We start from the raw sequence: 21,068 nt of genomic DNA, 5'->3' as shown, positions 1-21,068 counted from the left end.
TTACCTGAGTCCGCCGGAAAGAAATGGAGAAAACTGCAAAGGAAATACCCGGATCAGCCTACCGTCAACCGCTCTCTCGACTTCATCCACCTACTGAGAAGGTCTTCTTCCCTTCTCCTTATTCTCCGCCTCCAACTGATCCTCTAACTCCTGCAACTTCTTCTTCTTCTTTTTATTGATCTCCACTCTCATCCTCCCCGCTTCCTTCTCCATCATCAGGATTTGAACCTCTTCGTTGTCTCTGGGATCGGAACTCCTCGAATCGTCGTCTCCGAGATTCGATCGCGTTGATGTTCTGTCTCTGAGTGCGAAACTCCTCGAATCGTCGTCTCTGAGATTCGATTGCGTTGATGTTCTGCTGATTACGGCTGAGATTGAAGGGTCTGGCTTGGATGGGAGAGGGAGAGGGGAGGGAATTCGAGCGAATTCTCGGGGGAGGAACGATGGTTGGTCTGTCACGGCTGTTGCTGTCGAGACTTCCTCTTCGGGATGCGAAACACCTGTTTTGGGAGGGGTTCGGCATGTTGAGGTTGTTTGTTTGGATTGGGATTTGGTGGTTAGTTTACTTGTGGGTTTCTGGCTTGAATTTCGGGTGGGAAATCTAAGATGGAAGGTGGGTTGTAAGTAAGTAAGTAAGTAGATAGCAAGTGTTTGGAAGAAATGGGATAGATAGGATGGGCGTTGGAATTTATAGTGCAGATTGTAATGTTGTTTCGATACTGTGTTGTGATGTGCTCTACTGTGCTAGGGAAGTAATGCTTTTATTACCTTATTTTACTTTATTTTACTTTATTTCATTTTATCTGGACTTGTTCTGTCTTTTTCTGCTCTTGTGGTTGTTATTGTCGTTATTGTTCTTACTGCTGATGCTATTACTATAATTCTTCTTCTTCTTCTTTGTAAAAACAATTGATTTAGACTACCAGACTACTAAATAACAATTTCCCAATCAGACATTACATACTAGGTGGGTAAGTAAAGTATTGTTCTTTGTTCGTGATACTGAACTAAGAAATTAGGAGATGAGGGGGTGGAGTGAGATTTTATTATGTTGTATTGTGTTGTGTTGTGTTGTGTTGTGTTGTGTTGTATTGTGTTGTGTTGTGTTGTGTTGTGTTGTGTTGTGTTGTGTTGTGTTGTGTTGTGTTATTTTGAGATGGTTGTGAGCATGGGATGGTGATGGAGTAGTGGGTAGTAGGTAGGGGGTTAGGGGTAAGGGGATAGTGAATAATAAGTAATGAATAGTAAGTAATGAATAGTAAATAGTAAATAGTGAGTAGTGAGTATGAGTAGTGAGTAGTGAGTAATGAGTAGTGAGTAGTGAGTAGTGAGTAATGAGTAGTAAATAGTAAGTAATGAATAATAAGTAGTAAATAATAAATAGTAATTAATAAGTAGTAAGTAGAGGGTAGTAAGTAAATTATTTAGAATAGGAATAGAAATAAGGATGAGAATAAAAATAGGAATATAATAAGAGAGATATAGAAATTCTATAGTAAGTAATAAGTAATAAAGAGATTCTAGGGATAACAGGTAGTGTATTTCTGGATTTGAATTATCAATCTTTATTCGTATATTATATTTTATTTTACTTCATTTTGTCTCGTTCCCTCTGGATCTCTTTCGCGTGGGTCGGTTTGGCATGGAAGAGGGTTTTGAGGTTATGTATATCTGTATGTATGTATGTATATTTATATGTATGTATGTATGTATGTATGTATGTATGTATGTATGTATGTATGTATGTATGTATGTATGTATGTGATGAGATCACAATGATATAATGACTTAGCTGTCTATGTATGGTGAACTTATCAATTCGTTATGCTTGATTCACTGGGTCTTCGGATGAAGGGGGTGAGTTGTGGATTGAGTTGCGTCTCGGTGAGTCTAAGGTTCTAGAATGTATATATATGTGTGTGTGTGTGTGTTTATCTGTGGTATAATAGGGCCTATATATTGAGCAGATATAAATAAATGATTTCAGTGTCAAAATTGTACAGAGTTGAGCGTATAAGATTGGTCTTCCAATGCGGATAGATGTGGAAACGGTGGAATCTTCATGTTTATAGCTTTTGGGGAAGTGTGATGGGGATTCATTCTATCTCGTTTTGTTCGTTCTATCTGTCATGTTTATCCTGTCCTATCCTATCCTATCCTACCCCATTAAGCTTCTCTATCTACCTAGAATAAAAAAGTGATCTTATAGAAAGATAAGGAAGTATCAATCAAGAGTTCATTTTTTACACTTGTTTTCCGCTTATTATTATTCATTCCTCTTTTGTTCACAGATTCGGACCACTTTATAAATCTCCCCCCTATTCCTCTCTTTCTCTCTTAAAGTCCAAGAGCACGAGAGAGTAAAGAGATAGCGGTCTACTCTAAATTAATAAGAGGATTAATGATGAACATGATGGAGTTTAGATGTGGGAGGAACGAAGGCTGAGAAAATGAGAAATGGAGAGGTGGAGAGGTGGAGAGGTGGGAGAGTTTGTTAGGATGTTATGGAGAGAAAGGGGGATGATGGAAATTGAGGGGAGATAGAGATGGGGGAGGAAATGAGTCAAGTACGAGGGGAAGGGGAATAAAAAAAGTGAAGATGAGGGCTTCGGGGGAAGGAATTGGAAAGGAGGAGAGTAATGAGAAGAGAGAGGAAGAAAAATGTAAAACAAATAAATAACATACTGGAAAACAAAAAAATAAGTAGCGGAACTTTCGCTTCCAAAAGAGGTGAGGATCTCAGTGCGTCGGCTATTGATGTAAGGATTTTCTTATTTCTTCTCTGGTTTGAAGATTTAAATCCAGATTTAGGATTCTGAACCATATGCTAATAATCAAAGGGGCGAAGATGGCTAGTGAGAGAATTTGTGATAGACTACTTATAACTCTTGTCAGACGCTTGGTTGAGAAAGAAGTCTTGGGGTAGATGCATTGAGATTGAGACTGTGCAGGTAAAACGACATCCGCAGTTATGGAATTGTTTGATTTGATGGTTGAGTCACGGAGAAACAAGTGAAGTTGAAACTGGGAAGTGAAGATGTGAGCAAGTGGAGCGTCGAAGTTTCTTTTGTGATTTTTCATGAGTCTGAAGTTTGAATAAAGCATTCAAAATATTAAGAGAGAAACTACACGGGAACCAAATAGCCGGATTATAAAACAAGTTCCAAATAACACCAAGACAGCAGCGTAATTGAGTCCCCTATCTGTTTCCTAACGATGACCAAAATTGCAAATTTGTAGTATCTCCAGACTAATAATGCTGAGATACATCAAAATCAAGTCTAGGACTTCAGTTTCGCCCCCTTGTATGTATTCTAAAACACGCAATGGATTAAGCCACCTCCACACCCTGCGCCTTTTGTTTCTTGATTCATTTACCCTCATTCGTTCGAGAAGGAGGTCATTGGAGTCAGCTGAGTCGGGAAGCGCATTCTCCAGATATTCGGATAGGCTGTAGTACATATAGTCTCTATCATACCCTTCTATTCTTGTCGAAAAATGATTTTTACGGAAGGGTCGCCTCCATGATCGAGAAACAATCTGAATATTTCTGTCCGAGCCCTACTACTAACATGATGCCCAACCTGTATTTGTTCCTCAAACCAAAGTTGTATAAATGCAGCCTATGTTCCGTTGATTAGGTCTTCCTCCATCTGAGTCGGCGGAAAAGAGTGATTTCTCGCGTGGGTTCGGACAGCATCGTAGAAGGCTGATTCGGATCTGCCCCGGCTTTTAAGAGTAAATTGACTATTGTCACCCAATCATCTGCGTCATTTGGATCATCAAAGACTAAGACAGTATTGAGATGCAAAGCAATATAAAGGAGATAGCATCCATCAAGATTTTTTACCAAAGCCGAGTTCTCTTGAAGTTTCTGCCAGAAATATTCAGAAATACGACGCTGCACGCACAAAGCCAGAATCCAGCCGTGTTCCCAGCGCCTTTGGTAACCCATTATCAAAAATCCGATGGAATTATCGCTAGCAGACCGATCAGTTGCAATTTGATCAACCTCTTCAATCAGTGCGAATACTGTTATATTGCAGCGAATATTTGGCTTTTTGATGTGATGTATAAAAGATGATATTTTTGACACTAGTGGGCTACCACAATTACGATTGCATCTTAAGCTAAACGTCAGGTCTTCGGCCGGTGGGAAGACTTTCAACTGCATGGTAGATGAGCGACACAGTGATAGATGAGGATCAAATGGACATTTTGTCAAATTCAACAAAACTTTTTGCATAGCAGGCCGCAGGAAGGATTCCTCCACTGTTCTGTGCAGAAAGACAAAAAAACAATCAGGGGATGCTAGATAACGGAAGTTTGGATTGAACTTCAGGAAGTCACGACAACGAGCTTTAACTCGTTTTCTTGTAATGTATTTCTCTCTTTCGTAGTGATTACTGACCATGGGGTTTTTGCGAGCAATGCATGATCAGGATTATTCTGTTCCCCATCTAAAAATGCAAAGTTTATTACCGGCCATATTCCCTTGGTAGCTAAACACATTTGAATGATTTGTGATGTTTGGCGGCGATAGCATTTCTCGATGGTATTGAGTATTCGATCAAAGACTTCTTCTAGTCCAGGTGGACTATCTTCCAGTCTAGCTTTCAGTTCAGAAATTGTATCTTGATGTGTTAACCCTTTCAGTATCTCCCTGACAGCGAGGACAACCCGGAGAAAAACATCTCTAGATTTGCTGGATATTTTCTCGATAAGATGCCAATAACGTTTGCATATTTGTATGACGCGGAAATGAGGATGGTTGGTGATTCAGTCACAAGTATAACTTTGAACGTCTGTTCAGGTAAAGTATTGTAATGGCAGTAATCGGCTAGGGATTGGGTCGATAAACGTCTCAATTTCTATCCAAGGCCGACTCGAGACGATAAGTTTAACATCTGGGGATGTTGCAAATGCTTTCAAAAGGCTTGCAATCTCTGCTGATCTCCCATGTATTCATCCACATTGTCAATGAAGAAAACAAACCTGCCTGGCCGTAAATGCCTCTTGGTAAGTTTTTCGAATGCGACAAGAAGCTCATTTCGTGACCAAGAGCCATCCATATTGATACCTTGTCTGATACTTCCTTACACTGAGAAGCAAGACCGATGAGCGCTAGCTCGACTTTATTGCGGGCATACTTCCCTTGGCTAGTGTTTCGTGCACTTAAATCATTGCTAAAAGAAATGAGATCCGAGATGATCGTTGAGAGTTCGAGATTGTTGGCCAAGGCTCCCTCGGAGGAGTGATGCAATTCGGTAGCAGTGGAGTTGACTTTTGAACCAAAGTCCACAAACTAAACTACAGCCGCCGTGAGACTAAGTGCTGAGAGATGATCAAGCATTTTGCAAGGGAAATTACTGTTCTATTGAAATAGAGTGATTGGGAATGGGAAGATATGATTGAAGCCTGGTTGATATTGTTTCATTTTGCAATGGTGTGGCGACACAGCGAGCCGACCACTGCCTCAAAAATTATCTTCAAGGATGTGTCGTGATCGTCAGACCTTAGCAATGCATTGAGCCATCATGGAAAACGTTTTGGGTACTATCATCCAAGTGAAATCAGTGTTGAACGTTGAATTTCATACATAATCAAGGCAAAATCCAAACGCGAGGGCGTAGAAACGAAAGAATTCACGTGTCACATTTGCGTAGCTTCTGACTAAACAGCAGACTATCCCACATCCAGATAATCAGTGAACACCACATGTCAATTCTAATATCGAACTCTCGATAATGAGACTTTCAAGATATCTTGTTGTCCGAAAACCCGTAGCGGTTGTAATCGAAGGACTTCAGAGCAACAAAGACCCGTGCACATGAGCCGTAGCCTTGCAGCAAGGCTGAATATCCCACATTCCACGTGGACGGGAGGATCATCGGCATACAAAGATAATCTGTTGAGCAGAAGCTCCATGGATTTCTACATTCACCAATATGAATTATGTCTGCAACGCGCTTGACCTTTCTATATCCCACATTGTTTCGAGGAATTCGAGCTAGCGAACCCATTGCTCCTAGAGTGCGAATACAATCCAGACGAGCAAATCGAACACAACGACCAAGACAATTTGGCACAACCCAGAACAGGAGGGATGTTTTTGTGCAGAGACATGGAAAAGCTGTAGAGCCTTTTTTGAAGGAGGGAGAGAATGAAAGCAATGTAAAAGTATTTGTGCCGGAGAAGGAAATCGAGGTCGAGGAAGAGGAAGAAGAGAGTCGGAATGATGCAAAAGTGGGAAAAGAGTCAGAGCAAGCAAACAAAGCTAAAGACTACGAAGGGAAAGCAGAAAAGGGTCCTTCTTCTGCAGCGCCACTATCGGAAGAGACGCAGGCTGCCTCAATTATAGCTGGTGATTCCGGAGCTACATCGAGATCTAAAATCACTCAAGGTCCGGATCCATTGACGCCCCGTCAACAAGCTGCTGCAAATACCGGTAAAATGGCGCCACTGGAAACAGTATTACATATGCCACCACCTGAGTCTGCAGAAGTTCAAAACGCATCAAAACCACCGCATCTCCAAACCCCACCTTATGTTCATCACTTTGATACATATGCTTTGGTACAGCAGGTTCAGGAAGGGGGGTTTACAAAGGATCAGAGTATTACCTCTATGAAGGCAGTGAGGGAATTACTAGCCATTAACTTGGATGTTGCCAAAGACGGTCTGGTTAGCAAGAGCGACGTAGAAAATGTTAGTAACATAATCACTGTTAGCCACTACTTTTGCACAATTGCTGACAGTTAGTCCCATAGGAAATCTACCTCTTCCGCGCAGCATGTTCCGAGTTGAAATCCGAAATACAAAACAATCGCAAGGCGAGCGAAGAGAAGATGCGCAGAGAACGGACATTGCTACAACATGAAGTCGATATTCTCAATCAAAAGCTCACTCAAGAGTTGCTCACACTCAAAGATGATCTAAAAGGAATGTTTGACGATCGCAAAATGACTGTGCGACAAGAACAGCGAACAATGGAAACTGGAGTATGTAATTCTTGTATTTTCGCCTCCTTGTGATTTCTAACAGCAACATAGATCCAAGAACTAAACTACAAAATAACCGTCATGCTCAATAGTGACGCCAAATCTGAGATAGAAGGTCTCCGATGGGTACTCACTCGAAGATCAGTCATGGGAATATTGTTCATGGCATTCATGGTGTTGACAAGCTTGAGATATGCAAGTTATAAAGCACATGAGCATGAGGAGAGAAGGAAGAAAGAGGCAGAAATGCATGCGAAACATGATGAACACATTCAGGATTTACCTTCGCAAGGAGCCGCGGAGATTTTGGCTGCCAATTAGCGAGCTTTTGTTGAATTGAGCGGATTACGAGATACCTCATACACGTTGCGCTATTTTAGAATTGATGAACACAATACCACATACCATTTTCTTGCTTTACTACATGAACACAATCATAATAATACAATATTGGATAGTCTCCAGATATTCAATCCGAAAAAAAAAGAAAAATAAGTAAGATGTCCAAGTCCAGTCATCTCATCACAGAATGAGGAGTGTACTTACAAATCGAGGTACTCCCTCGCATTTCGTTTCTCAGTGAGCCTAATCTGGTGCGAATTCAGATAAATCGTAGTCAATATTGACGAAGTTGGAAATCATTGTAGTAGTGTAGAACTTTACAGCTCGATGGTTGAATTTTGCCAGCAAGGCCCGGCCTGCTGGAAGTTGACATGTTTGTTATTGATTGCATATAGGACATCGCGATGTACCGTGGTTGTATAGTTGAAATTGGTGTACTATTGTACAACCGTTGTTGAGATTTTGTTAAAACATATGGCTGTTGCCATACGGTTGTTGATGTGGGAATATTCGAATGGTGATTCGAATATGTGTGAATCGGCTTGTGCTGGTGTTGGATCGGGGAAGTAGCTGTTGCCAACACCTGAGGCGTAGATCGTTGTTGGATATGACCATCGTTGGCTGGGACATGTGAAGTGGATTTTGCTATAAATGTGTCAATTGAGATTTCGAAGTCGATTGTTGAGAAGTGGCGATGAGACGATGACTATGAGGACATGTTTTGATAGGAATTGGGGCAAAGAAGGCTTAGCGGTGAGAGTGAAAGTGAAAGGGATATGAAGATAAAGAGGAAGCGAGGTTGCGTCATTTGGTTGCAGGTGAGTTTCATCCTTCACATTCTCTCCAAGCAAGCTTCAGCTTCAACTTCTGTTATATTCCCACACCACTCGCTAAGGCTTGTTCATTGAAGGTAGCTCTTGCTATGTCTTGTATTCCATCATAATTACATTATTCACAGTATCCCTCACTCAATACTTCCATTTCTCCTTCAAACTCCTTCTCACCACCAGATCCAACCACCTTCATCGACTTCCCAGCGCCAAATTTATTAATATTCTAGATCTTGCAATCTCTTATTGATCATGAAAATGATATGCCTCACCTCAACCACTCACGGGTTATGGTATCTCTTCATGCATTACTCTCATCCACGTGTTACTCATGCGTACGAACCTTATCACGGTAGCGCATTCAGCCACGGACTTTGTAGGGTAGGTTCTATCTTGACAATGAGGTTAGCATGGAACTATGATCAGTATTCCTCGAGTTAACTTGAAGGTCTCCCAGGAGGATGGAATGGTATTTGGATTACGCACTTTAGAACTGTCGCATGAAATGAGGGGAATACCGGTCTGAGTAGTTTCCAAGAGGAATGCTACTGCAATCGTATTGGAAAAAACTCATCGCCACTCTATGCGTCTTCTAGGATATATACTCTTATCTTCTAGTTCGACTTGAATCACGAAACCGTTGCTCGAGTGTGTCGATGGCTGAATATGGTATTCTCCAAGCCCCAGAGCTCGGCTCTGCTCGTCTCGGATATTGCAGTGGGCCATCGTCAAAGTGGGTCGGTTTTGGGACCGAATGAGAAATGATCCTAGTGGCAGGAAGTGGCATATATGACCAGCGTGGCATTTGAGACTTGGATGATTCAATTATGACTTCTCGGTAGGATGTTTTTGATTGCTGATACACTGGTCTCGATTCTGAAGAACGATATGCAGAGTCTGGTGGATTTGTTTGTGGATGTTGACGGGATTCTGGATTCTCGGCGTTCCGGTAATGGTTTGTATTTCTATTGCTTTGGTAGGGAGAAGGGTTTCTAGTGTAACTGTCTCTTGAGCGATCTTTTTCGTCGTGAAAATAAGTCATTGGTGGTTGGTTATGGTCTGTTTTGTTTTTTAAGATGCCCTTTAAAGGTGTCGGCGTCTTCGTCCGATCATTGTAATAATTCTTGGGCGCTGGTGGCGTTCGATTGATAGTTGAAGAGCTACGGTGAGGCTCGTTTTGATATTCTGGTGATCTTGATGCAACTCTGGGTCTGTTGTAAAACTGGTACTCGTTGATGACATTTTGTTCTACCGCTTCCTGCCGCGTTTCGCGTCTGGGATTCCGATCGTCATGGTAACCAAATCCACGAGGTCCTTCAGAAGCTTGATGTGTCTCTGAACCCTGATTTCGACTTCGGGGTCTTCCTCCAATGAATAGCTCTCCCAGTTTTAATGCCGTGATATCTGAATCTGCATTCACGTCAAGGCTATACGAACGGCGCCGGTTAACTATACGGGCAACCGGAGTACTGGCGAAATCCCCAGGAAATCGTTTGATAAGCTCACGCTCCAACCATTCTGTCTCTGAAGCATCTGCGATGTCGTAATTATCCAAGATGTTCTTAATTGTGGGGACTGAATCACACCAGTTCGCTGCAGATCCATCCAATAGAACATCTATTGCCCATAAATAAACTTTAATTGGAATGGTACCACAGTTGCTCGAGGCGATGTCAAGCTTAATTCTCTCGAGCCATCTTGAAGCTGATTGGCCTTCGCCGTGAAACTTTCCTGCCTGTTCAAATTTGGGCAAACGATATGAGAAACTCATATCTGAAGGGAATATGCTGAAGTGTGAAGAGATTGCACTATTTCATTAGAATGATTTGGTTTAATCAGGAAGAAGACAAATTATTGGTTTGATTTTGAGCATGTAAAGTTGATGTAAAAAGACTTCAGTTGTTGTTCGAATTGGCTGTGACACAAAAAATCATATCGTCAGCGACTTTCTATGATCTTGAGCCTCATAAAAAGCGTCGCCGAGTAGAGAACAGTTTCTTTCTTGGTTTGGGTCACCACAAACGTGTCGGAATTTCAAACACGATCTTAGCGCTTTTCAAAGAAAGATAAAGCCTTGTTTATTTTCGGATAACCAATCGCTTGATCCGACCTGCCAATAAGTATCGAAAGTAGGAACGTCGCAATTGACATTCCTCCTTCGCGGTTTTGTTCTTTTGCGTGGTCTCTATAACAGGAAAAGAGTGCATATCCGTTACTACTTTTAGGCGCTTAACTTCGACAAATAACTAACTAACGAATGGTAATTTCCAGTGCTAAATACTATGATAACTAACGGGAACTTAGCATGTAACCATCCGAATAGGTGCAGTGCCTTCATTCCAATCACGCCACTGAGCGATGAACTGAGTTCGAAAACCTTAAATAATAGGAAACCGATTTCAATTGCTTCAAGAAGAATAACAAGTTGGAGTAGGCAATCAATGAGATAAATTCTATTGGTTGTTGAGCATTAGCGAGTGTGACCCAAGAAAGCGCTCACGGTGCAAGCCAGAAAGAGCCAACCAGAGTGGACGTGTGAGCTGACTGCATGGAGCATGAACCGACACATGAAGAAACGTCGGTGAAACGGTCACTTGATGCGAAAAGTCGTTCTCAAAGGCAGCCTCTAGTTTGCCCAGGTATTGTGCGAAAATTAAAGGTGTATATGAGTATAGAAGCAAGGAAAAAGAGCTTAGGTCAGGGGGTTTGAATGATCACGTGATTACACAGAAGCCGGAGCCAAGACACTAGGCTCCATGGAGTACTTTGTATTCCAAACAAGCAAACGCAGGATGCGGCTGACGTGCATTCTCGTGTTAGAAATTTGGACCTCAGAATTCAAACTTCCAGATATATTACTCCCTATGTTCGTCGGTGGTCAAAATAAATTAGGAAAAGTATTGTCTCTGCTGACGCTAGCCCGTTGCAACACGAGTAGACTTGTATGCCAATTGAATGCGGATTTTGACCTTGTCTTATCTTGGAGATCACGGGAAGGCGAAGTTTTTGGAATCAATTGTGGCGGATTAGACGTATGAGCTCCAAATATGGCAGATGAATCCCAAGATGCATCCTTCACATCATTTTGGCACCGATCTGTTGATAAGATCTCGTCCCAGAAGGTCAAATTTATGCCAAATATCACGAGACTTAAGACTTGTGAGTTGACCTAACATTAGTCTCACTTTATAAGCTTCCTTTTTCCTCTTATATATGTCTACCTCAAGGCTTTAAGCTGCTCGTTTCACATGAGAGATTACGCGCTTAACACAACTACTCACTAAGCATGAGCTATTTCAAAAACACTACCTCATCACTATAATTTTTACGAAACTAATTGAAGATGGCAGCCAAAGACGAGAATAGCGAAATAAAATCTGGCATAGCTCAGAAACAACATAGAAGAGCTCAAGTCCGACGAGCTCAAATGTTAATTTACCCCCCAGTGTGATTGTTTTTCACTTCTATTGCTGAATCCTTTCCTAGAGAACATCGACAGCGAAAACAAAACTATGTCAAGCATCTTGAGGAAGATGTGATACGTCTTCGGGGGATGATTGCTAAAACAGAAGACGAAAGTTCGGCCTTGATGAGAGAAAATAGAGCAATAGAATCGACGCTATCAGCTTCAGGTATTGAGGATCTGTCTAGTTTAAAATCCCGATATGGAAAACTACCTGGCGACCAGCCGATTAATTTGCTTCCTCCACAAGGATATGAACCACTCCGCGGTCCTACCGCTTCCGATACAACCCAGGAGATAAGACCTACCATTAGAACTGTCGACTACGAGTCAGAAAACGATAGACTTTCCAGCTATATTAGTGATATGCTTACTCAGGACAGTGATCTACTCACTAATTACTTCTCCGACAATCATGATGTACCATATTCGAGTACTTCATCTAGTTCTCATATCAATATTCAATTCGATGAGTTTTTAAATGCTTCTTGCCTTCACATCAGCGAGTTATCCGACAGTTCTACTAAAGAACATGGGACGATTGATCTTTCCAAACCTCTACCACCACTTCCCGGTCAAGTGTCAGTGCCTGCAAATGCAGTAAAGAAACCATCATCTGACATATCGCTTGTAGCGATCAATTTCATTCTTGCGTAAGTTATTCTCTCTGTTTGATGACATAGTCATGTATTGATTTCGTATCTACAGTCTCGAACACCCTTGTCGCACCCACTTTCACCATGTTCCAGGTACACCTCTCCCTTTTGATCCCGCTGGGGATCCATCCGGTCACGAGCTCATGGCTTCAACACATATCTTTGCTCAAGCACCCCCTGAAGCGTTCAATGAATCAACTTCCGAAGTTTCGTGGTCTTCTTCTGTTTCTTTGGCTCAGCTATATGCCATGTCGCAGTCGCTACCAACTTCGGACTTTGAGATTACTCCTGTTCAGGCATGGTTTATGATAGCCGAGAAATATCATGATGATATTGAGAAAGTAGGCGGAACAAAAACTATGAATAATTTGAAGAGAGGTCTGGGCACACTATCTCGCTGTTACCAGTTTGGGGCTGTGATGGATGTTGACAGCTTTTGGGAGATAGTGGGTGACGTTATGACACAAAATGGGAGTTGAAAATAAGGGAAGATATCAAGTCAGTGGTTGTATTGGATTCGAATAACTGATAAAATACTTCCCCCGAACACTTACTTTCCGATCTTTTATGGGTATACAGCAAATGATTGTGTACGTGGAGAAAAGAGCTTGGCGTGGAAGTTGAAACGACGGGAATTCATTGAACGGAGCCTAGAAGGGTCCCCGAGTTTGTGTTGCATGTTCATTGAATTATGATGCGGCAACTTTTTGATCTCTAAGGGTTTCGTCAAAGCAGACCAATTCCAACCAGTTTGAGCAAGAAGATAAACCAATCCAAATTCGTCATTTTCATCCAAAATTCCAATTTTAGAACTGAAACCATGATATTCGCATTCAGGTGCGACTATTTTCCCAACCGACTGCACTACTTCTGAGCAGAAACCAGCTGCAAGCAATTTCTCAAAAGTCACGATGCACATTTTCCTCATTCTTTATTCCGAAAACATTGCCACTCGCCTGTTCCTAGCGAACCACACTAAGCCACCCCTTTCATTCTTTATCCCCATGTCTCACTTGCACCCATCGAGCCACATTCTTCTATTCCTCAAAAAGGGCTTCCATTCCCGAATTCTTCCCTCTACTTATCTTATCAGGAAAGGAATCATCATCATCATTCCCAACCCACCTTCCACATCTTCCATCTCGAAATTCATTTTCTATAATGGACAATAATCACGGTACTAATCGGCCTGGTACCGAAAACCATGATATACGTACAGGTCATGTATTGAAACCTAGTAAATTTCTCAGCGCATTGAGAATTTTACAACTTCTTCTCGCGCTTGCGATATTGGGGTTGGCGGGTTTCGTGGTGACATTCATTGGGTATTCGGGGGCGATTTTGGATCTTTTCGTCGTATGTTTTCTTTCATCCAGTCTATCGATTTTCTACTCTAATTCTTCACTACACCACTAACAAGACTTCCTAATATAGGCCAGCGCAACAATCCTAATAATCTTTTACATCCTCCTCTCTACCCACCGTTTCACAAGCATCTACAACTACTGGGCCATCGCCTGTCTCGATATCTTCCTCGTCATTTTCTGGCTCGCGGCTTGGATTACTTCCGCCGTGCAGGTGCGTCGTTATCGTGGCCGATTCAACTACTATGGGTGCGGATATTACTTTTGTAGACGCGATCTGTTGGAATTGGAAGAGAGAGATGATTTGAGTCAGGGGTTAGAAAAGAGAGCTAGCACTAGCTATTCTACTTTTAGAGGGGTGTATATTGCGGCTGCGGTGTTGGCTGCTATTGAATTGTGAGATTTCCTCTTTCTCTCTCTCTTCATTATCCCATTTTATCAAGATTGAGGATGGGTGTGAAAGACAATCGCTAACTTAACTCAGCGTCTTTTTCATCATAACCTTCGCCGTTACCATGGGTAAAATCCTCTCTCATCACGACGAAGGTCACCACAGTGCGGCCTCCCCCAACAAAAAACACACAGCAATGGAAATGCAAACTCCGGTGCAAACAGGACATGCAGGACAAACAGGTCCCATGCAAACGGGTGCTGCGGGTCCAAATCTTGCGAACCCTGTTGCTCATCAGGGCTTGAATGAGCCGGGGTACTCGGGAAACGCTGCTCAGAGGGTTTAAGTGGATAGGATATAAGGGAATGTGCGGGATGCCTCAACTGAACAATGTGGTAGAAAAGTGATATTCGTTGGGTTCTTTGTTTCGTTTGCTAGAAATTAGTGTCCTGGGTCGCGCAATCCAAATCCAAGCATTGTCGTTTTTCAATTTTGGAGACCATTTATACGTGATCAATGTAGTGAAACGATGATTTTTATAAATTTCTGTCCCTTGTAAATTTCGACGCTCTATCCGGTCGATCCTTGAACCTAGCTCTCAAGGTGAAAATAGACGGAAGAAGCTGCCTAATGGAATACGATGCCTTTCTGTTTCCTGTATTGAGGATCTTGCAACTCTCAAGTCTTGTTCTTCATTGGGCTCGAGGCAGATAGTGAGTTTGTGTAGGAACAAGATCTCGATCGAGTAATGTAGAAGGGAGCGATGAAGGAGAAGACTGCTAGTATTATGCGATGTATATCTTTCGGTAATCTTGTTCAATTCTGTGAAAGATCAATTGGAAAGGAGAAACCAATACGAAATTGCGATGGAGAAAATCGTTTTCGAAGGTCGATTTTTTGATTTGGTTTTATCTCTTGATCGATCAAGATAAGGGAAGATTTCGTACATTCTGGGTGAATATAAAAATGCGAACGATTCGCCTTTACAGTCTTTGCGGAGAAAAGGTCAATCAATGACTGCGGATAGATGATGGTGACTAGTAAAGATTATACCATGACTCTGATATCTCATGATTATAACACTCTTAAAGAAAATTCTGTATTTGTACAGAAGCAAGTCCAGTGACGCATCTCGACGACCCAGAACACAATTTCGAAGCCGAGCAGTGCTTCACTTAGCCCGCATGTGTTGGGGAAATCATTTTTCGAGCTGTCCAATTTGACTTAATAAGTACCTTCGAGCATTATAAGATCCATATTAAACTCTTGAGGACATTATCGTAACTGTGAGCGATCTTGGGTGAGCACACGCCGGCAATGAAGGGTGGGGCCGCTCGTTGCAAAGTTGATACTTCAGCCGAATAATTTGTGCCTAACATCTCTTTATCAGTTTTATAAGAGCGTAATCCCGTAAATATTATAATTAAACACGATCTGCTATTATCGCGTCGAGACATTTTGGAAATGGTGATTGTGGCTGCTGCTTTGAGGACAATAATAGCGGTGATTGTGATCATGATATCAGTGAGAGGAATTGTTGACGAATCCCTAGGTATCATAATCGGCACATCATAGGAGACTGCTAACTGTTCCTTGAGCGAGTCCCGCTGGTTATATATTGCACTTCTCGACATTAGTCCAATAACGTTACTTTCAGCGACCATAGCCCAACTCAGTCTGTTAAGTAGGATTTTTTCAATTGTGATTATAGGTGTATTGGTACTTGGAAGGGAAATGCAGAATCTCGTAGTCGATAATCGGATGTTTGGGATCTCCAGTCACCGGGCATAAACCTTCGGGTCACTACAAGATCCAAAAGATTATCATTCTCCAGCGATTTCTTGATTTCGTGATTCTGTATGTGTCAAAACTCTCAAGACTCTCATTATCATCTTTCTGAAATGACTGAAATTGGAGTTCATAACTGACGAAACATGTAATGACTCGAAGAATAACGGGTGCACAACCCCCAAGTATCTCCCCCGTTTGCAAAGATTATTGTTACCATAATACTTCCTTTCAACAACGCGAAAGTACAATCCTGGGAATAACTTTACCTTTGAGCAGTACCTCCACGGAGCCTTAGAAGTCTTATCACCACGACAAAAAACTTCCTTGGATCAAGATGTGTGATATCAAGTACACTCGAACAACCGTTTCTGCGATACCAATTAAAATGAAAGACAAAGCAGATCTTTGAGAACTCAAGACCTCACGATGATTTCTAACAGCAAACAACCTTCTTCAAAGCAAGCCATGAAAACAGAAGCTCAATCCATAGTCACTCGACAACCTGTGAGTAGGGTCCAAAATCTATCTCGTGTCGCTGATATGCTAACGTACGTCTTTATCTAGGCTCCCCCACAGCGAATGGGTACCTGATCCAATACTGGAAACAGCACAGCTCTATGCCTGGAGACTTGTGTAGGCGTGGGGCACGTCGTTTCATGCTGCCCTTTTCATAGTTGTGTTAGTCTTGGTAGCGGCAATGATAGTGGTCAAACTTGCGGCAGTTGTGAATGCAATGATTGCAGCCGCGATTGCTAGTCGTCGACGATGGAATTGAGTTTGGGCACAAGTATTTATACTTTGACAAACCCTTAGAAACACTGTACCAATAGCAATAAGATATCATCGTTGTTTTTAACAATACGTGCTATCTTCTGTTGACTGTCGAAGAAGTTCTTTGATAAATGCGACAGTGCTCGAAAGAAAAACCATCAGGTCTCAGCGCCCCTTTCGATGACATTCCAAACCTTGTCCGAGCTATCGTGTGGTGGCAATGGCGAGGGTCCAAAACTTAATTTCTTCCGAAATATTACCAATTTTAGGATCCCGAGTGGTTCAGACCCCTCCCTAGGAGAGCTGAGCTGATAAGTCTCAAGATGACTGCTCGACACTCACAACTAGGATTTGCGCTATTTAATAGAGGATTGGACCGTTACACTGTAGAGTACTACTCCACAATTAAGACGGCAGAATATATACGAACAGGATCAACGCAACGTTAAGCAGTAACGATTGAGCGAAAAGATCGAGATCCGCAACTTGTTGCTAATAAGCTGTGGCGTAGCAGATAATGCACGAAGCTTATGAAAAGCACAAAGAATCTAGATCTGACACTCAGATAAATGAAAAATTGGGCAAGCTACTCGGTATCGCCAGCCTCGTTTGCAGGGGATAGAAGTTTGGTGAAACAACCAGAACGAAATGTTTACTGACTCGTAAAGTTGTGAGACTTACATGTGCGTGATGAACTGTACTTTTGTACACCAGAAGCGCGCGGAGCATACCATGCAGGTACCAAAGAAGGAGGTACATGATAGTACGATACCACATTGTGAGGCGAGTAAGATTTGATTTGCTTGCAGATATACGTGGCTGTGTTGGGTATTTGCTATTCACCGTTTGTTCATCAAGTTATGGTTGGTCAATGGTCTCTTACACGAAACCACCCGGTTTTTTCAACCCTGTCCTGGTCTGCCAACAAAAGATCTTGAAGAGGTATCCACCATGCACCTAAACCCTACAACGTCATAGAGGCCAATGATTTCTGCACGGCCCATGATAGCACATGTTTGCTGGATCTGAGGGAATTCAAAAGGCTCGAAAATCCCCCATTGATATCCTCCTCATTCAGACTTCAAACTTCAGACTTACACACACTTTCCATCAAACAAACTCTCAACCCTACCAAAACTACTCCAAATTGTCAGTATATCTGTACTCAAGTCTGTTAGACCTCTTTATTGACTATCAGTTACTTAGACATTCCTCAAAATGCCTTTCGAACAACCAGTCGTTGAGCAACAAATCCAATCCGAGGCTCCTATGAGCTCCGAGAACATTGGTATTGAGATGCAACAACCAGTATGATATCCCTCTCACAGCACAGACTTACTACCAGAGTGCACAACGTACTAATCTTTTCCCTACAGAAACCAGTTCCTACCATGGGTACCGAGACCAACCTTCGTGGTGGTGAGTCTGCTGGCTGTGAATGCTGTGGATGCGGATGTGGTGAACAATGCTGTTAGAAGAAGGAGCTTGGAGTGGTGGAAACGAAATGATGATGATAGTTAGCGATGGATAAGGATTCGACTCTGAAATACAGAGATTTGAAATATGGGTTTATGATTATGACAATACAATACAATACATACTGATGAGAATAATATATTTCTCACATCAACACACCACGTTTATTGTTTGCTTCATTCACATTGCTTCATGTCAGATTCCGATCTTTCTTTAATGACACCGCCAAGTTGATTTCTCCACGTTTCCGTATCTTGGCTGCTTGCGTTCTCATTCATCAAGCTTTTCAAGGGTAGCTGCAGTGATACGACACAGGAAGTACAATTTAGGTTTATAATTGGCTCGGATAAATATGGGTTTTATGTCGGGTAATGTGGGTAAGCACTAGACACATATTTAGTAATTAATTTGCGGGAATTCGAGAAAATCGTTCGATCGTGAGAGAAGAGATAATTTATGAAAAGAAGAGGATTTTGGTCAAACAAATCGTCGTTCATTAATAAATTCAATTCTCTATCGAAAGCTTTTCAATCAATCACTATTCTATACTCAGGAGTTGAGGAGTTTCTTCGTTTGTCGTTTCGCTCAATATCTAGATCAGCGATATGCCACTACGGTCCCTCCCGCTAAAAGACGTCAAGTCAAGCTTTTGACAAGCCTCTAACTCTCATCGCCAATTTCCTTGGCAGAGAATAAAGTGAAACTATTGATACTACGATGTTTTTGGAAGTTATCACTTGCAGTCACAGTCAGACTGTCAGATGTATGCAGCGCAGTCACAAATATCATCGCACTTTCCCTTCTACGCTCAAACAAATTTCCACAGAGTCGAGTAACAATAGGTAGGTGCCTAATTAAGTATGCTTCACGACGTGAGATGAATTATTCATAAATTCTGTAAGACTTTCGCAAAAGCATCTCTTTTTTTTTCTCTTTGTAGTGTTGTTTGTGTTATTTGTATCGGATCGCGAAGTCTAGTATTTTTTCTGTACTTTTCAAACGCCACCATGCGTCCACAATCATACCTCGGCCCAATCGTCCTCCTCGCGAGTGTCACCACCATCGTATCCGCTCTTCCAGAAAAAGAAATTCTCGTGCCCATTCTCCCCCGTCAATCGTCCGAAGAAGATTATCTCACCTCCGTCTGTTCTCCAAACATAACCTCAGGCACTATCCCCCCCTGCATCGAAGTAATAACCATCCAATCCGCCTGCACCCCCAACGGCACCACGCCTCTTGATTATCTCGCTCACGCACAATGTATGTGTCATGGTGGATTTTTCAGCAACTGGCTTGGATGTCTCAATTGCGATTATGTACATGGTGGACGATCCCCAGCAGTCGTCAGCGCATTTAATACCATTATTACCAGTGCGTCCAATCAACTCTGTACCGGTACACCTACTGCGAGTTTTGCGGCAATTTTCAATAGCTTGGGAGGAGGAGACGTAGCAGAGGGAACGGCAACTCAATTGACGGATTTGTATCCGAGTGAGACGGCGGTTAGTCTTTACTATACTGCGAGTGGAAATCAGGGACTAGGCGCTATCACGGGAAGTGCAACGGGAGCTACGAAGACGGGTGGTACGTCGGCGAGTGTGGCGGCTACGGGATCATCATCGGCTTCTGGTATTTCGGCTACCGCTACGAAGACTAGTGCGGGAAGCGCTGGTACGACGGCAAGTGGAACTGGAACTGGCAGTGGAAGTACATCTAGTTCGACTGGAGGCGCTGCACCAACCGGGGTCATGAGGGGTTTCTTGGGAATGGCTGTTGGTGGGGTTGTAATGGCTGCATTGTGATTGATGTAATTGATGAGAATGGGCGAAGAAGATGAACGTGTCGCATGACTATTCGAATGATTAATTAATAATGCCAATACCGTGAAGATAACGTGCAGCTCCGAGATCTTAAATGCTTTATGTTCCCCTCAACCCCGTTCTTGTATTCTTAACTCTAGCGAGAGTGTCAGATATTAATAAAGTGTCTAATTATGATCAGGGGTTTTGGGAAGTCAAACCCATCATTGGGTTGAATCACATGGGAATTACATCCCCAAACGAAATATCAAATTCGAGGGCCATTATCCAAGCTGGATACAAATGCCTGGAACACCGTGTCCAAGATGAATATAGACAGCGACAATCTGTTGTGCGAGATCAATCTTCAAATCAAGACTTCGAAGTATTGTCAAAAAATACTTTATCGGTGTAAGTCCTTCACTCACGAAGACATAGACTTCTCTCTTCTCCAATCCATCAGTATCATGAGTTTCCCTAATTCGGCATGCATCATACCTAATCTGTATGAAGGGAATCGAAGGAAAAATTACATTATGCACTATATCATACAATCTCCCAGTTTCTGCTATATGGGATAGAAGTCCAGGACCCATGAACTGGGTATCCCAATCCCATATACTCTTCATCCGCTAGATGTATTTGTGTATAATGGTACGACACCAGTTTCATTCTATCCCGCAGGTGCCGTTTATCGATATCACATACATGGTCAGTCACATCAATACAAACCTGTTGACCTCCCGGCAAAATTCCAAAAATCGCAATTTCTGAAATAGAAGTCTCCAAGGTGATACCCTCCGAGTGTGAAGGATAACAACTATCATATCAATCTCACACATTCTCTCGAAGCCATTCACCCATCTTCCATCTTCCTTCAGAGTCTCCGTACAAATTTAAAACCAACACAAAAAAGATTCCTCCTCGGTCTCGAATTTATACCTACCCGGAGGATAACTACCATTTTAAATTTACATTTCCTTCCCTTCTCTTCTTCTTCTTCTCCTTCTTCTTCTTTTGCAGGTATATCAATTCAAAACGCAAACGAGAGAATTCAATAAGTCTAATCAATCTATAAAATCACTAACTGATGGAATTTAGTTATCATGATAACCTTAACTATCGCACTAAGTGTCCAGAGCAGATATAGTCAAATCTGGAATGAATGAATAATTTCCTGTGGA

The 21,068-nt window shown here is 42.1% G+C and overlaps 10 protein-coding genes across 10 annotated transcripts; 6 read left to right on the top strand and 4 right to left on the bottom strand.

Moving 5' to 3' along the window:
* Positions 1-172: 172 nt before the first annotated feature.
* Positions 173-523, bottom strand: Bfra_007646 (uncharacterized protein; the record flags this gene model as incomplete). Its single annotated transcript, XM_037338016.1, has 1 exon — positions 173-523. The coding sequence occupies one exon, from the start codon at positions 521-523 to the stop codon at positions 173-175; it is 351 nt and encodes a 116-aa protein (XP_037190079.1).
* A 2,687-nt stretch (positions 524-3,210) lies between these two features.
* Positions 3,211-3,574, bottom strand: Bfra_007645 (uncharacterized protein; the record flags this gene model as incomplete). The annotated part of the gene is made up of 2 exons (XM_037338015.1): positions 3,211-3,451; positions 3,510-3,574. The coding sequence occupies 2 exons, from the start codon at positions 3,572-3,574 to the stop codon at positions 3,211-3,213; spliced, it is 306 nt and encodes a 101-aa protein (XP_037190078.1).
* A 2,381-nt stretch (positions 3,575-5,955) lies between these two features.
* On the top strand, positions 5,956-7,322 carry Bfra_007643 (putative moz protein represents a chromatin-associated acetyltransferase protein; the record flags this gene model as incomplete). The annotated part of the gene is made up of 3 exons (XM_037338014.1): positions 5,956-6,708; positions 6,771-7,001; positions 7,053-7,322. 3 exons carry the CDS (start codon positions 5,956-5,958, stop codon positions 7,320-7,322), a joined length of 1,254 nt encoding a protein of 417 aa, XP_037190077.1.
* Positions 7,323-7,587: 265 nt separating this feature from the next.
* On the bottom strand, positions 7,588-7,988 carry Bfra_007642 (uncharacterized protein). The gene is made up of 2 exons (XM_037338013.1): positions 7,834-7,988; positions 7,588-7,699 (listed from the first exon to the last, which is right to left on the bottom strand). Exons 1-2 carry the CDS (start codon positions 7,971-7,973, stop codon positions 7,618-7,620), a joined length of 222 nt encoding a protein of 73 aa, XP_037190076.1. The 5' UTR covers positions 7,974-7,988; the 3' UTR covers positions 7,588-7,617.
* A 443-nt stretch (positions 7,989-8,431) lies between these two features.
* Positions 8,432-8,699, top strand: Bfra_007641 (uncharacterized protein; the record flags this gene model as incomplete). Its single annotated transcript, XM_037338012.1, has 2 exons — positions 8,432-8,554; positions 8,583-8,699. The coding sequence occupies 2 exons, from the start codon at positions 8,432-8,434 to the stop codon at positions 8,697-8,699; spliced, it is 240 nt and encodes a 79-aa protein (XP_037190075.1).
* A 44-nt stretch (positions 8,700-8,743) lies between these two features.
* Bfra_007640 (uncharacterized protein) lies at positions 8,744-9,944 on the bottom strand (the record flags this gene model as incomplete). Its single annotated transcript, XM_037338011.1, has 2 exons — positions 8,744-8,869; positions 8,925-9,944. The coding sequence occupies 2 exons, from the start codon at positions 9,942-9,944 to the stop codon at positions 8,744-8,746; spliced, it is 1,146 nt and encodes a 381-aa protein (XP_037190074.1).
* Positions 9,945-11,220: 1,276 nt separating this feature from the next.
* Positions 11,221-12,771, top strand: Bfra_007639 (putative bzip-type transcription factor protein; the record flags this gene model as incomplete). The annotated part of the gene is made up of 4 exons (XM_037338010.1): positions 11,221-11,332; positions 11,524-11,602; positions 11,660-12,289; positions 12,345-12,771. The coding sequence occupies 4 exons, from the start codon at positions 11,221-11,223 to the stop codon at positions 12,769-12,771; spliced, it is 1,248 nt and encodes a 415-aa protein (XP_037190073.1).
* Positions 12,772-13,453: 682 nt separating this feature from the next.
* On the top strand, positions 13,454-14,393 carry Bfra_007638 (uncharacterized protein; the record flags this gene model as incomplete). Its single annotated transcript, XM_037338009.1, has 3 exons — positions 13,454-13,648; positions 13,727-14,052; positions 14,141-14,393. The coding sequence occupies 3 exons, from the start codon at positions 13,454-13,456 to the stop codon at positions 14,391-14,393; spliced, it is 774 nt and encodes a 257-aa protein (XP_037190072.1).
* A 1,871-nt stretch (positions 14,394-16,264) lies between these two features.
* Bfra_007637ia (uncharacterized protein) lies at positions 16,265-16,613 on the top strand (the record flags this gene model as incomplete). The annotated part of the gene is made up of 3 exons (XM_037338008.1): positions 16,265-16,342; positions 16,403-16,421; positions 16,513-16,613. 3 exons carry the CDS (start codon positions 16,265-16,267, stop codon positions 16,611-16,613), a joined length of 198 nt encoding a protein of 65 aa, XP_037190071.1.
* Positions 16,614-17,696: 1,083 nt separating this feature from the next.
* Positions 17,697-19,887, top strand: Bfra_007636 (putative collagen-like protein mcl1 protein; the record flags this gene model as incomplete). The annotated part of the gene is made up of 4 exons (XM_037338007.1): positions 17,697-17,758; positions 17,816-17,917; positions 17,986-18,028; positions 19,166-19,887. Exons 2-4 carry the CDS (start codon positions 17,828-17,830, stop codon positions 19,885-19,887), a joined length of 855 nt encoding a protein of 284 aa, XP_037190070.1. The 5' UTR covers positions 17,697-17,758; positions 17,816-17,827.
* Between the last annotated feature and the right edge of the window lie 1,181 nt (positions 19,888-21,068).

This window comes from Botrytis fragariae (genome assembly GCF_013461495.1).
Source record: "Botrytis fragariae strain BVB16 chromosome Unknown tig00000112, whole genome shotgun sequence".
NCBI classification, from domain to species: domain Eukaryota; kingdom Fungi; phylum Ascomycota; class Leotiomycetes; order Helotiales; family Sclerotiniaceae; genus Botrytis; species Botrytis fragariae.
The sequence above is the reverse complement of the archived record's forward strand: the minus strand, read 5'-3'. Positions and strand labels throughout refer to the sequence as shown.